Source organism: Chiloscyllium plagiosum, unplaced genomic scaffold, assembly GCF_037043375.1.
Source record: "Chiloscyllium plagiosum isolate Xiang-an unplaced genomic scaffold, Cpla_swu_hap1 HiC_scaffold_13, whole genome shotgun sequence".
NCBI classification, from domain to species: Eukaryota; Metazoa; Chordata; class Chondrichthyes; order Orectolobiformes; family Hemiscylliidae; genus Chiloscyllium; species Chiloscyllium plagiosum.
Window position 1 is genome coordinate 35,226,829 of NW_028270151.1, and position 15,685 is coordinate 35,242,513.

Below are 15,685 nucleotides of genomic sequence, written 5' to 3' on the forward strand. Positions count from 1 at the left end.
CCTACCTTTTATCTTCGCCTGCTGGACACACTTTCCTCATTCCTGAAGAAGGGCTTATGCCCGAAACGTCGATTCTCCTGTTCCTTGGATGCTGCCTGACCTGCTGCGCTTTTCCAGCAACACATTTTCAGCTCTAATCTATTCTTTCTCAACATTGATGTTGAGAGTTGAACACATTTTCAGGTATCTTCTGTAACTTGGGTTTTGTATTGTAAAATGTCCGATTAATAGAAACATTTTTGGAGTTTAGATTTTAAAATAGTGACTGTGGCTATCCTAGTTTTAATTTGATGCAGATGGTGATATGATACCAGCTTTTCTCAGCAGAGTTATGTGAATCATAAATTAACAACTGTCCGAATATCTTAAATATAGTCAAACTTGTATCTTAAGCAAGCATCTTTCATTGCTTATACTTCATTGTTGACAGGTCAAAACCCTGGAAGATTCTTCTTAACCTCACTATGGGTATCCCTACACCCAAGAACTTCAGTGGTTCACAAAGATAGTTCACCACTACATTTTCCAGGGCAAGGAGAGATGGCCAATTAATCCTGTGTACAGCCAGTGACGTCCACGTTCTTTGAACAAATGCAACAACTGTATAACAAATACATTTTTTGCATGAGGACCTGCAATGACAAGTGGTGACAATAAGGATGGTGCTGAGAGGGGAAGCTCAGGCAGTTATGCCAGGACCTCAAGCAGCAGGTGGCAACGGTGAAACAGGGCAGCTGAAGAGTTCAACAGCTCCTTTCCGGGGAAAAAATGGTGTCTTCTGGAAAAGAGGGCTCATGGTAAGGAGGAGAAGACAGACAAAATATTCATTTATCAAAAGTAAACTACAGGTTTCATTCTATCTAAATACTACAAATACTTACTTCATTAACCCTACTTTCCCTTCATGTTTTTAACGACTGATACCAGTCAAACAAAGAATCCCTGGGTCACTAGTCTGTTCAAATCTCATGTAAAACTTTTGTTGTATTCCACAGCACAGGCATCAAATCATGGTAGGTGAGGTTAAAGGGGGCCCAGCCAAGCTGGAGTTGAAACTGGCAATGCCCATGACGAAAACTGAAGTGACCCAGGATCACTGCATACTCAGGTGTTGGCACAGGGAATCACACCTTTCGACCAAAACCAGGCAGGGACTCCTACTGTCTGTTCCCTTGAAATTATAAAGGAAAAAAGCTTGTGATAGAACATCTGTTAGAGAAAGCCCATCAGGAAATACTGGGAAGAGGTACAAATGTACAAAGAAGTCTGCAGATCTTTGAGGTATAGACGAGGGATTTTATTTAAGAGACATGAGTAGCCTGTCATTATTACAGCCAAAGGGGAGGACTTGGTCTCTGTATCCCCGGAGGAAGTGAAGTTGTTTGATTGGAATGTTTTCCTGCATCAGTCCTTCAATCGATCAGAGACCGGTAGCTGAGGGACTGCCCAGAGGAAGAAATAAGAATGTCCATATGGTGTTGTGAAGGCTTAGTCGTGACAAATCTCAGTTGTCTTTCTCCAACACATGGGATCACATCATCCAGATCACAGGAAATGATTGGACAGAAGATGCTACCATCAGGGTAATGGCATGTCATGGACATGGGATGTAAACCTTAGGCTGAAAAGGGAGGCAAAATAGATCGCTGCACAGCAAATGCAGATCCAGTCCTTGTAAACAGACCTCCATCAATCTATGTGGGACACCAGATCTGTTTGCATAGCAGGGATTGGGCTTTACAACCGAAATTGCGAGAGAAACTCAGGTCTGGTGGCATCTGTGGAGAGAAAGCAGAATTAATATTGCAAATCCAGTGACCTTTCTTCAGAACAGAAGGCTTATTGTGTTCTGGAATAATAACTCCATTGCCAAAAATGAAAACATTCAATTCTATGTATCCTGTGCCTGTATGTATGGACAGACAGAATTGTAACAGACGAGTAAGAATAAACGTTTTTTTGCTCTTCTTGTTCTTTCTACCAACCAACTACTTCTAGTAATTTGCAACTGATAGGTTTTTTTATATATATGAAGAGGATTTTTGGACAAATACTTTTCATACAAGGCTTGACATTCTCATGTGACCTCTGATGTCATTTTATGTAAATAAAGGTTCTAGACAGTAATCATTCTATCAACCGCATTGAATACTCTTATTAATTTAAGTAAGTTTGCAAACTTATATTGCTCAGCGTCTTAATTCAAGCAGAAACACATTTCATCCACCCCCAGACATTGTGGAATCCTTCCAAAAACTAGTTCGAGATCTGAGCAAAATAAAGTTCACGTGAGATTGCGTGATGAGGTAGGCGCTGGACGTAAACGTGGCGGCGGCTGGGAAGTTGGCGGCACAGTCATCATGAACAGGAATGTGGCGGCAGTGGGAGATACTTGGCCTGACAAACTTGACATGTCTCTCGGTAAGTGGGAGCCTGCCGTCGTTTAAGTTTATAAGTTTATGTGGGGATTGATCTGGCTCTAGGGGAGGAGGATTGATATTCGGTACGGGGCGGTAAATGTGAGTATCCCGGTCATGGCCTGGACAGCCTCCGGAGCGAGGGACAACATGGGGCTTTTAGTGGCAAAAGGAGGGCGGTATGCGTTGATGTGGAGAGATGTGAACTCATCTACTGAAACCTTGTGTTACTGGCGATTTATGTACATCAATAAAACATAGATCTTCCTTTTTATAACCCTGCGATTGATCGGTTTCATTTTGCATTACGTTACGGGGACGGGTAATTGTAGAGTGATATCAGGAATGTAAAATATAACAAATTAAACGTGATATTGTAGAACTCATTACTTTGTGCTTAATTGTTCGGGATTTATACTCAGCAACGTTGAGAGTAGGTGGACTATATGTAAATCCCATGAGTATTTTCCCTGCTCTTCCCTAAGTAGCTTACTATACTTTGTCGAAAAAATAGTTCTTGAAGAATTGACATGCAATGTTTTGCTTCATTAACTTTGTTTGGCTTTTAATGCTGAAAGTAACGTTCATGAAAATAATATTTATTGTTTTTATTAATTTTGTAAGTGATAAGTAAACCATGTCAGATTCTTTCTGTAATTCCACTTTCCTGTCCAGTTCAAGCATCTGCAGCCCGATGTACAATCTGAATGAAGAATTTTCTTTGTATCTTTGTTTGAAATGTTTCCCGTATCCTCGTCATATTTCTTCCTCGTTTCGGGGTATTTCAAAATCTCTCCTCCCAGCTGTCTTAGGATTTTGTTTTCTTGAGATCACCCTAATTTTTCTAAATTCTAGAGGAATCAGAATTCTACTGAATTTGACCTCTTAGGCCAACCCACTATAACCAGGATGTGAAGGTACTGGGGTGGACAAAGGTAAAGATCACACAACACCAGTTATAATCCAACAGATTTATTTGGAAGTACTAGTTCCATCAGGCATGAAGGAGCAGCGCTCTGAAAGCTAGTACTTCTAAATAGGAGAAAGTGAGGACTGCAGATGCTGGAGATCAGAGCTGAAAATGTGTTGCTGGAAAAGCGCAGCAGGTCAGGCAGCATCCAAGGAACAGGAGAATCGACGTTTCGGGCATAAGCCCTTCTTCAGGAATGAGGAAAGTGTGCCCAGCAGGCTAAGATAAAAGGTAGGGAGGAGGGACTTGGGGGGAGGGGTGTTGGAAATGCGATAGGTGGAGGGAGGTCAAGGTGAGGGTGATAGGTCAGACTGGGGTGGGGGCGGAGAGGTCAGGAAGAAGATTGCAGGTTAGGAAGGCGGTGCTGAGTTCGAGGGATTTGACTGAGACAAGGTAGGGGGAGGGGAAATGAGGAAACTGGAGAAATCTGAGTTTATCCCTTGTGGTTGGAGGGTTCCTAGGCGGAAGATGGGGCGCTCTATATATCCCTGGTGGTGGGGTCCGTTTGGAGGTGGCGGAAATGACGGCGGATGATCCGCTGTACATGGAGGTTGGTGGGGTGGTAGGTGAGGACCAGTGGGGTTCTGTCCTGGTGGTGGTTGGAGGGGCGTGGCTCAAGGGCGGAGGTGCGGGAAGTGGAAGAGGTGCGGTGGAGGGCATCGTCGACCACGTCAGGGGGGAAATTGCGGTCCTTGAAGAAGGAGGCCATCTGGGTTGTACGGATTTGGAACTGGTCCTCCTGGGAGTAGATGCGGCGGAGACGAAGGAATTGGGAATATGGGATGGCGTTTTTACAGGGGGCAGGATGGGAGGAGGTGTAGTCTTAGGTAGCGGTGGGAGTCGGTCGGTTTATAGTAAATGTCCGTTTTGATTCGGTCGCCCGAGATAGAAATGGAAAGGTCTAGGAAGGGGAGGGAGGAGTCTGAGACGGTCCAGGTGAATTTGAGGTCGGGGTGGAAGGTGTTGGTAAAGTGGATGAACTGTTCAACTTCCTCGTGGGAGCATGAGGCAGCGCAGATACAGTCATCGATGTAGCATAGGAAAAGGTGGGGGGTGGTGCCAGTGTAACTGCGGAAGATGGACTGTTCCACATATCCTACGAAGAGGCAGGCATAGCTGGGGCCCATGTGGGTGCCCATGGCTACTCCTTTGGTTTGTTGGAAGTGGGAGGTTTGGAAAGAGAAGTTGTTCAGGGTGAGGACCAGTTCAGTCAGTCGAAGGAGGGTGTCAGTGGAAGGATACTGGTTGGTACGGCGGGAAAGGAAGAAGTGGAGGGCTTTGAGTCCTTCGTGATGGGGGATGGAGGTGTACAGGGACTGGATGTCCATGGTGAAGATAAGGCGTTGGGGACCGAGGAAGCGAAAATCATGGAGGAGGTGGAGGGCATGGGTGGTGTCCCGAACGTAGGTGGGGAGTTCTTGGACCGTGTCGAGGTATGCAGAGATGAGTTCAGTGGGGCAGGAGCAGGCTGGGACAATGGGTCGGCCGGGGCAGTCAGGTTTGTGGATTTTGGGCAGGAGGTAGAAACAGGCGGTGCGGGGTTGTGGGACTATGAGTTTGGAGGCGATGGATGGGAGATCCCCTGAGGTGATGAGGTTATGGATGGTCTGGGAGATGATGGTTTGGTGGTGGGAGGTGGGGTCATGGTCAAGGGGGCAGTAGGAGGATGTGTCCGCGAGCTGGTGTTTAGCCTCAGGGGTATAAAGGTCGGTGCGCCAAGCTACTACCGCGCCAAACTACTACTACCTCTAAATAGACCTATTTGACTATAACCTGGTATTTGTGATTTTTAACAATATTATCAGAATCAACATAGTAGACCTTTTGTTGCATTCCCTCTCAAGCAAGTTTTGTCTCCACTGGGTGTGGAGACCAAAACTATCAGGTGTAGTCTCACCAAAGCACTGTACAATTAAATTCAGGCTACCTTACTTCTCCAACCAGGCAAAAGTGAGGACTGCAAATGCTGGAAACCAGAGTTTAGGTCAGAGTGGTGCTGGAAAAGCATAGCAGGTCAGGCAGCATCCGAGGAGCAGGAAAATCGACGTTTCGGGCAAAAGTCCTTCATCAGGAATACAGCTTTTGCCCGAAACATCGATTTTTCCTGCTCCTCGGATGCTTACTGACCTGCTGTGCCTTTCCAGCACCACTCTGATCTAAACACTTACTTCTCCAACCTCTTGCCAAAAAAATGCCAACATACTATTTGCTATGCCTGCATATTAGCATTTCCTTTCTTGTACAAGGACATCTAGATCCTGCTCAATGCCAACACTTGTTGGTTTCTTACTCTGAAAATAATTTTATCTATTCCTGTCAAAGCAAATACTTTTTTTTTGAATCTGTTAACGCGTGGCCTATGTCCTTTTTTTTTCCTGAAAATTGTCACTTTGCAAATTATCCTCCATGTAATGTAGCTTGCTTTCCCACCGAGTCTTGCATTGTCAGCAAGCATACTACATCTTGTTTGATCCAAGGCCATGATTGCAAATTTGAAAAAGTTGTATTCAAGCATTGATCCTTGCAGCACCCCATAGTAAGGACCTGCTAAGCTGAAAATGACTCATTCTTGTTTACTATTCTCTATCCATATCTCCAATACTTGCTATGCTTTTATACATTGCTTCAAATTGAACATGCAGTATACCATGCTTTTGTAGGCGAAAGTGAGGACTGGAGATGAGTCGCGTGTGTTGTTCTGGAAAAGCACAGCGGGTCAGGCAGCATCTGAGGATTAGGAGAATCGAAGCTTCGGGCAAAAGCCCATGTTTTTGTGTTGACTGTGTACTTGCTTGGAACATGATTGAGTATGGAAATAAGGCATGGCTACAGAATTGTACATGTGCAGACACTATGGTTTCATCATTACCTTTCTTTGGGAGATCACCCTGAGCAGTTTCCTTTCAAATTTGCTCCTCTTCTTTGCATTGTAATGTTGAGGTGCTAGTGTTGGACTGGGGTGGACAAAGTTAAAAATCCCACAACACCAGGTTATAGTCCAACAGGTTTATTTGCAAGTACAAGCTTTCGGAGTTCTTTTCCTTGCCAGGTAGCTAGTGGGACAGGATCATAGGACACAGAATTTATAGAAAAAGATCAATGTCATACAACTGATGCAATGTATTGAACAAACCTACATCGCAAAGTGACAATTTGCTGAAAAAACAAAATACATAGTCATGTTAACAGGTGGCAAATGGATTAGTATGAATAAAATTGAAATCATTGCTTTGACAGGAAAAGAGAAACTAATTTTCGAAAAGTGAGAAGCCAGCAAATGTTGGTATTGAGAAAGATCTAGAGGTTCTTGTGCAGTCTAGGTTTGATCAATTGTACCTGATGTGATCTCCTATACATTGGGGAGACAGGATGCCAACTTGCAGATTGTTTCAGAGAACATCTCTGGGGCACCTATACTAACCAACCCCACCGCCTTGTGGCTGAAAACTTTAACTCCCCCACCCGCTCCACCAAGGACATGCAGGTCCTAGGCCTTCTCCATCGCCAAACCCTAACCACCTGACACCTGGAGGAAAAAAGCCTCAGCTTCTTCCTTGGGACCCTCCAACCACACGGGATCAATGTGGATTTCACCATTTTGCCATATCCCCTCCCCTCTCCTTATCCCAGTTCCAACTTTCCAATCTGCCACTGCCCTCTTGAAAGATGGTGGTCCATCTTTCTTACCACCTATCTGCTTCACCTTGTCACTTTCACCCCCACTTTCATCTACCTATCGCATATCCAGCTACACCCCCCCCCTCCAAAAGCTCCACACCCCTCCATTTATCTCACAGCCCCCTTGGCCCACAGGCCTCATTCTCATTCCAGTGGAGAAACTTCTGTTTAAAAGGTCTCATCCCAACTGTTGCTGAAAGTGTTCAGATATTCTCAATCAGCAAACCAGAATGTTGAAATATAAATCTGTAAGTATTTTACATTTCTATTACTTGTATTCTGGATCTGGAGAACAAACCTTTTGGCTTTGACCACAATTTGAATGTCTTTTTTTTTACTTTCTCAATTTTTTTCTACTTTCTCAATTTTTTTCTTCACTTTTCCTGAAGGTACTGATTGTTATGAAAATGATTCCTTTTGCATCAGTGCATGCCCCCTATGTTGCCATTTGTGTTATGGAAACTTTAACCATTTCCCTGGCTACTTCAATTTTGGGAGGTACCACAGCCAATGCTGTCCTTGCTTGACAATCACTGTTGTGTTTTTAGCTGGGATAGGAACTTCAGTAGCTCATCTCTCCCTTCCCAGTTTTGAACACAGCAGCTGTTTGCAGTATCCCCTCTGATACTCTTATAACTTGATTTTAAGACAGCTGCTGTAACTTAGTTTGTGTTTTCAAAATTTTTTTTCCATTGGATATAACCTACTTTCAAAGCATCCGTTGACTTTGTTATGGTTCAACAGATGATATAATTAAATTGAATAAACAACAGCGGAATGTAAAGAAACCTCTGCCACTGAAGGGAAAACGGGCATTAAATGGATCTCTCCAATTCAAAATGCAACAGAAGAGATCAAGCAGTTGGAGTGGAATGCCACAACGATTTGGTAAGTTTAGAACTTGTGAAGTTCCTGTTCAGTCCAGAGTATGTTTTGTCATAAACAAATGTCTCAGTAAGCTGAACAGTTCCTGGAATGCTGGAGCATGCATGAGTTAACCAAAATTGGAAACTTGGTCATTTGGTAGCCTTCTTTCAATGTTAGTTATTCTGTCTAAAGTTGAAGTATGTATAATTTATGTCTGGGTTATGTCATGTCTTCCTTACATGTAATCTCTTTGTGTCAATGCTCCTTTTAATTCAGTGATGAAAAAAATTAAAAGGTATTTTAAACAGTGTCTATGAGTAAATAAAAATAATTATACTATCAGCTCGTTGAAGTTAGCTAACTCATTTGGCATTGGTCTAATTTCCATGCTGGCTATAGAAACTTATGAAGGCCCGCCTACTTTCCTTGCCCCAGAATTATATGAATTGCTGCCCCTTAAGCTGTACATTTTGTCCCTAAGCGCTATGATTAATTATCAAAACATTCACTTTTAAAATCTTTGCTCAGAGTTCATGTCAGTAACTTAACTGCCCAATTAAAAATAATTCCAGGTTTATTCGTGGGTTTTTTTTGTTTGCTTACATTTACCAGCCCAGATGTCACAGTTTTAAAGTTTACCAGTTAGCCTTGGGTGAGAGGAGTTTGAAAAAGCAAACCTGTCCTGCCCATAACCATTGTTCACTCCTGGAAGGTGCATACCGTACATGGATATTAGGTGAGCTTAGAGTACTAGTTAACTGTAATGATCTGGATGGATAAATAGGCTGTGGAAGCTATTAAGTCTTGGGTTTGAAAGGACTGTGTTGAGAATTATTGAAAGGTTCCTGCCATTCATCCAATTGGTATTTTGTATGATTTGAATATGTGGGGATGAAGAAGAACATTTGTGGTTGACAAGGTTAAATCTGGATTAGTTAACTATTAAAAGTGTATTTTAAACTTGTGGCCTTGAGGCATTTCCTTTGACTTGCTCTCAAGGCATCAGAACATAGAATGTTAAAACGCAGTACAGGCCTTTTGTCCCACGATGTTGCACCGACCTGTGAAAATAATTTGATGCCTGTCTAACCTACACCGTCCCATTATTACCATATGTTTGCTCAATGCCCATTTAAATGCCCTTAACATCGGCGAGTCTAACACTGTTGCAGACAGGCCATTCCATGCCCCCACTATTGAATGAAGAAATTACCCCTAATATCTGCCCTAAATCTATCACCCCTCAATTTAAAGCTATGTCCCCTTGTGTTAGCCTTCACCATCCGAGGAAAAAGGCTCTCACTGTCCACCTATCTGACCCTCTGATTATCTTATACATCTCAATTGAGTCACCTCTCAACTTTCTTCTCTCTCAATTCCCTCAGCCTTTCTTCGTAGGATCTCCCTTCCATACCAGACAACGTCCTAGTAAATCTCCTCTGAACTCTTTTTCCCAAGCTTCCATCACTGTACGAAATACTCCAGGTGCAGCCTTATCAGTGTCTTGTCGAGCTGAAGCATGACCTTGTGGCTCCGAAACTCAATACCCCTAACAATGAATGCCAACACACCATCTACCTTCTTAACAGCCCTATCAACCTAGGTGGCAACTTCGGGGATTTATGCACCTGGACAGAGATCTCTCTGTTCATCTACACTGCCAAGAATGTTACCATTAGTCCAGTACTCCGCATTCCTGTTATTTTGTCTGAAGTGAACCACCTCACACTTTTCCGCATTAAACTGCATTTGCCACTTCTCAGCCCAGGTCTGCATCTTATCTATGTCCCTGTGTAACCCACAACATCCTTCAGTACTATCCACAACTCTGCCTTCCTTAGTGTCATCCGCAAATTTACTAACCCATCCTACTATGCCCACATCCAGTTCATGCATAAAAATGACAAACAGCAGTGGCCCGAAAACAGATTTTTGCAACACACCACTGGTAACTGAGCTCCAGGGTGAACATTTCCCATCAACCCCCACCCTCTGTTCTTCTTTCAGCTAGCCAATTTCTGATCTAAACCACTGAATTATCTCCAATCCTGAAACTCTGTATTTTGTGCAAAAAGGTAAAAACAATGACTGCAGATGCTGGAAACCAGATTCTGGATTAGTGGTGCTGGAAGAGCACAGCAGTTCAGGCAGCATCCAAGGAGCAGCGAAATCGACGTTTCGGGCAAAAGCCCTTCATCAGGAATAAAGGCAGTGAGCTTGAAGCGTGGAGAGATAAGCTAGAGGAGGATGGGGAGAAAGTAACATAGAGTACAATAGGTGAGGGGGGGAGGGGATGAAGGTGATAGGTCAGGGAGGAGAGGGTGGAGTGGATAGGTGGAAAAGGAGATAGGCAGGTAGGGGACTGTGCTGAGCTGGAAGTTTGGAACTGGGGTGAGGTTGGGGAACGGGAAATGAGGAAACTGTTGAAGTCCACATTGATTCCCTGGGGTTGAAGTGTTCCGAGGTGGAAGATGAAGTGTTCTTCCTCCAGGCGTCTGGTGGTGAGGGAGCGGCGGTGAAGGAGGCCCAGGACCTCCATGTCCTCGGCAGAGTGGGAGGGGGAGTTGAAATATTGGACCATGGGGCGGTGTGGTTGATTGGTGCGGGTGTCCTGGAATTGTCCCCTAAAGCGCTCTGCTAGGAGGCACCCAGTCTCCCCAATGTAGAGGAGACCGCATCGGGAGCAACGTATACAATAAATGATATTAGTGGATGTGCAAGTAAAACTTTGATGGGTGTGGAAGGCTCCTTTAGGGCCTTGGATAGAGGTGAGGGAGGAGGTTTGGGCGCAGGTTTTACAGTTCCTGCAGTGGCAGGGGAAAGTGCCAGGATGGGAGGGTGGGTTGTAGCGTACTGTGTGGAACCTTAACAAATGCCTTACTGAAGTCCATATACACCTCATCGACCGCTTTACCTTCATCCATCTGTTTTGTCACCTTCTCGAAGAACTCAAAGGTTAGTGAGGCACAACCTACCCTTGACAAAATCATTGTAGAGGGAGGAGGAGAGCTTCTTCAAGGAAGACATCCTTGCAAGAGAATTCGCAGTAGGTTAAATTCAACTAGGAGAAAGTGAGGACTGCAGCAACACATTTGTAAGCTCTGATCCCCATCATCTGCAGTCCTCACTTTCTCCTCCTTGACAAAATCATGTTGACTATCCCAAATGAAATTTATTCCTTTCCAGATGATTATAAATCCTTTTCCAACAGCTTACCCACAATCGAAGTAAGGCTCACTGGCCTATAATTACCAGGGTTGTCCTGACTCCCCTTTTTAAACAAGGGAACAACATTTGCTATCCTCCAGTCTTCTGGCACTACTCCTGTTGACAATGATGACATAAAGATCAAAGCAAAAAGCTCTGCAGTTATCTCCCTGGCTTCCCAGAGAATCTGAGGATAAATCCCATCCGGCCCTGGGCTCTTATCTATTCAAAATTGCTAAAACTTCGTCTTTGCCAATCTCAATCCCATCTAATCCCTTCCTGGCTCCTCTTAGCGCTCTCTTTAGATCTATTCTGGCTAATTTATAATTCTCAAGCACCCTATCTGAGCCTTCACGCCTCATCCTCACATAAGCCTTGTTCTTCCTCTTGACAAGACTTCAACTTCTTTAGTAAACCATGGCTTCTTCTCTCCACAACTCCATCCCTGCCTGACAGGTGTATACTTAGCAAGGACTCACAGTATTTGTTTCTTGAATGCGCTCCACATTTCAAGTGTGTCCATCCCTTGCTGTTTCCTTTCCCATCCTATACATCTTAAATCTTGCCTAATCACACCATAATTGCCTTTCCCCTAGTTATACCTCTTTCCCTGCGGTATATACCTATCCCGGCCCATTGGTATTGTAAACGTAGTTATGGTCACTATCGCCAAAGTGCTCACCAACCTCCAATCTAACACCTGGCTGTGTTCATGCCACAGTACCAAATCCAATATGGCATCCCACTTTGTTGGCCTATCCACATACTGTGTCAGGAAACCCTCCTGCACACATTGAACAAAAACTCACCCATCAAACTATTTGAACTATAGTATTCTCAGTCAATATTGGGAAGTTAAAGTCACCCAAAATAACTACAATTCGGAGGCCTATACAATACTTCCAACAGGGTGACCTCTCCTTTCCTGTTTCTAACCTCAGCCCAAACTACCTCAGTGGATGAGTCCTCAAACATTCTCTCAGCCGCTGTAACACTACCTTTCATTAACAATGCCACACACCTGCCTCTTTTACCATCATCTCTGTTCCTGCTGAAACATCTAAATCCTGGATGTGCAACAACCATTCTTGTCCCTGCTCTGAAATGGCCAAAACATCAAAATCCCAGGCACCAACCCATGCTGCAAATTTACCCACCTTATTCCGGATGTTCCTGGCATTGAAGTACACTCATTTGAAACCAACATCCTGGTTATCGGTGCCTTCTTGCGACCTTGTAAACCTATCCCTGACCTCACTACCCTCAACCTCCTGTACACTGGAACTACAATTCAGGTTCCCCCCAACCACCACCACCAAAGTGCATCAGCAAATCCTCCTCCTCCTCCCCTCCCAGGATATTGGTACCCCTCTGGTTCAGGTGAAGACCCATCCTGTTTGTAGAGGTCCGATCTTCCCCAGAAAAAGCTCCATTTATCCAAGGATCCAAAACCGTCCCTTGTGCACCATCCCTGCAGCCATGTGTTCAGTTCTGCTCTGTCCCTGTTCCTAGCTTCAGTAGCACGTGGCATGGGCAACAAACAAGAGATCTCAACTCTGTTCTAGTTCTAAGCTTCCACCCGAGCTCCCTGAATTTCTGTCTTAGGTAGGAAGAAAGGTGGGAATCTATGTCGGTTGGTGCCTATATGGACCATGACTTGGGGCTGCTTCCCCTCCCCTTCAAGGATCCTGAAAACATGAACAGAGACGTCACGACCCCAGACACCTGGGAGGCAACAAACCTTCTGAGTCTCTCTCGTTCCCACAAAACCTCCTAGCTGTCACCCTAACTATGGAGTCCCCAGTGACGAAAGCTCTGGTCCTCTTCTCCATTCCCTTCTGAGCAGCAGGGACAGAGTGTGTGTCGGAGACTTGTGCCCCATCGCTTACCCCTGGTAGGTTGGTCTCTTCCCCGACCCCCCACCCCAAAAACAGTATACTTTTGGTTGAGGGGAACCACCACAAGAAATCCCTCCACTGCCTGCCGGTTTGCTTTCCCACCCCTGACAGTAACCCATCTACCTTCTTCACGTGTCTGTGGCGTAACTACCTTCCTGTAACTCCTCTTAATAACCCCCTCCACCTCCAAATGATCCAAAGTTCATCTAGCTCCTGCTCCACCATTCTTTGTATAGAAGGAATAAAAAAAAGTAAGTTTGAAGAATAGTATTATGACATTGTTAAACATGAACTCTGCATATTCTACAGATGTTGACAGACTGCTGAGTTTTTCCAAAACTTTGTTTTTATTTCACATCTCCAGCCGCCAAACTGTTTTGCTTTTATCTGATTGTGGTGATGTTGGTTTTCAAGTGTCATGATTAAAGTTGCTGTATCACTGGAATATTGCATTGTTTTGAGCTTTTTTCAAGTTTTGAGATTAGCTTGGGTGACAAACCTTTACTTGACAAATGGGGCATTCAGGAAGAAATGTGTTGGTTGGGCTAATAACGTCTTGCATGGTAACCTAGTTCTTCAAAAGATTGTTAATAAAACACCACTCACTTTCAGGGATTATTATGTAAGCAAGCTGACTGGGAACTTTGCAATTTTTTAAAAAAGCAAAATGTGAACAAGTTACTTGTAGGTGATTATATTTCTGTGTGTGTGGTTTTATATTCAGGCAGTTTGATTTAGAACAAGTTGGCTGCAGGAAATTAATTTTAGTTCCTGTATGCAGGCCAAAAGCATTTGAAACTTGTAATAATTGAAGGACTCAATTAACATTGCATAGGGTTCTACAATGCTACATGTAAGAACTCTTGCTGTCTTCCTCCATTTCTCTTTTCCTTTCCTTCCTAACTTGGCTACCCAAAGTTTTAAAGAACACTCCATAGTTTATACAACAACTGAATTCTGACCAGAGGTGAATAGACTTGTAGTACTATAATATCTGTGTTGAACAGGGAGTTGATAGCCATGTGGCCATTTGAGATTTGAAATACCAACCTTGCCAGAAGTCAGTGGAAGGTCCAAGAAACCTTGTACCTTAGGTGTGTAGAAGGAAATTTGAATTAATAAATTACATTTAGAGTTTCAGTAATTGTGTTCAGTGCACTTTTTAATTTATTTCATGTAACTGACTATTTAAGATGGTGTAGTTATTAGTATTCATGGTTTTTTTTGTGTCGTAAAATTCTTTTAGTTTAAGTAGTGAACTTTGTGACCTTATTCTTTTTAGTAAATAAGGTTTTTGGATGTCTAGAAAAGAAAAAAAGTTACTGACCTTTCCTGGGAGTATAACATGACCTCATCATTTAGATGTTTAGGGATTTTTAATTGTCTTGATGATCTTGGGTCTACATATGAGTCTGCTACAGAATAGACAGAATTGATGTAAATTCATTTGGTCAATTAAAATGAGTGTGTGCAGTCATAAGTCAGTTCCAATTTACTTTGGTCCACAGCATCAAACTACAGACATTTGGTTCACATTGATCGTTCTTATTTTAAAAAAAAATCAGATGTTGGGATATATGAGAAGTAAATTCTCAAAGTGAGGCATTTTGTTGATCCTAAATCATCAGATCAGCATATCAGAGTCATACAACACGGAAACAGATCCTTTGGTCCAACCAGTCCATGCTATACGTAATCCCAAACTAAACCAGTCATACTTACCCTCTTCTGGCCCATATCTCTCCAAACATTTCTTATTCATGTATTTACTTAAATAACTTTTAAAGGTTGTAACTGTGCCCACATCTGCCACTTCCTCAAAGTTCATTTAACATGTGAACCACCCTCTCTGTAAAAAGTTCGACCCTCGTGTCTTTTTAAAATATTTCTCCTCTCACATTAAAAATATGCCCCCTAGTCTTGAAATCCCCCATCCTAGGGAAAAGACATCTACCATTAACCCTCATGATTTTATAAACGTCTGAGGTCACCTTTTGACCTCCTACGTTTTAGTGCAAAACTTCCCAGCCTATCCAGCCTTTCTTTGTAACTCAAACCTTTGATTCACAGCAATATCCTGGTAAATCTTTTCTGAACCCTCTCTAGCTTAATAATATCCTTCCTGTAACTGGGTGGCAAGAACTGAACACAGTACTCCAGAAGAGGCCTCACCAATATCCTGTACAATCTCAACATGGCTTCCCAACTCCTAAACTCATAGGAGTGAGCAACAAAAGCAAGTGTGCTAAATGCTTGTCTAACCACCCTGTCCATGTGACACAAATTGCAAAGAATAATGTACCTCAACCCCCTAGGTCTTTCTGCTCTATGACACGATCCAAGGCCCTACTGTTAATTGTATGAGTCCTGTCTCGTTTGTTGCAACAAAATACAATATCTTGCAATTATCCAAATTGAATTTCATCTGCCATTTTTCAGCCCATTGACCCATTTGATTGTGATCCCTTTGTAATCTTAGAATCCTGTTCACTGTCTACTGTCACCAATTTTAGTGTCAGCTGCAAACTTATTAACCATGCCTTCTATATTCTCATCCAAGTCATTTACATAAATGACAAACCAAAGACAGCGCAGACCCAATCCCTGTAGAACACTGGTGATGACAGACTTCCAATCCGAAAAGCAAC

At 43.3% G+C, this 15,685-nt stretch overlaps 1 protein-coding gene and 1 long non-coding RNA gene across 4 annotated transcripts in view; one reads left to right on the forward strand and one right to left on the reverse strand.

Annotated features, from left to right (window-relative positions):
• Positions 1-1,281: 1,281 nt before the first annotated feature.
• Positions 1,282-15,685, reverse strand: part of LOC122556032 (uncharacterized) — a 47,187-nt gene continuing 32,783 nt past the window's right edge. The window contains exon 4 of the long non-coding RNA XR_006313439.2: positions 1,282-1,778. This is a non-coding gene — a long non-coding RNA (uncharacterized LOC122556032). The remainder of the gene's footprint in view (positions 1,779-15,685) is intronic.
• The window catches only part of LOC122556030 (UAP56-interacting factor-like), a 32,385-nt gene continuing 18,987 nt past the window's right edge, over positions 2,288-15,685 (forward strand). For all 3 annotated transcript variants that reach the window (XM_043702405.2, XM_043702407.2, XM_043702406.2), the window contains exons 1-2: positions 2,288-2,421; positions 7,810-7,953. In XM_043702405.2, the coding sequence (XP_043558340.2) occupies positions 2,361-2,421; positions 7,810-7,953 (205 nt within the window). In that variant the 5' untranslated portion in view covers positions 2,288-2,360. The remainder of the gene's footprint in view (positions 2,422-7,809; positions 7,954-15,685) is intronic.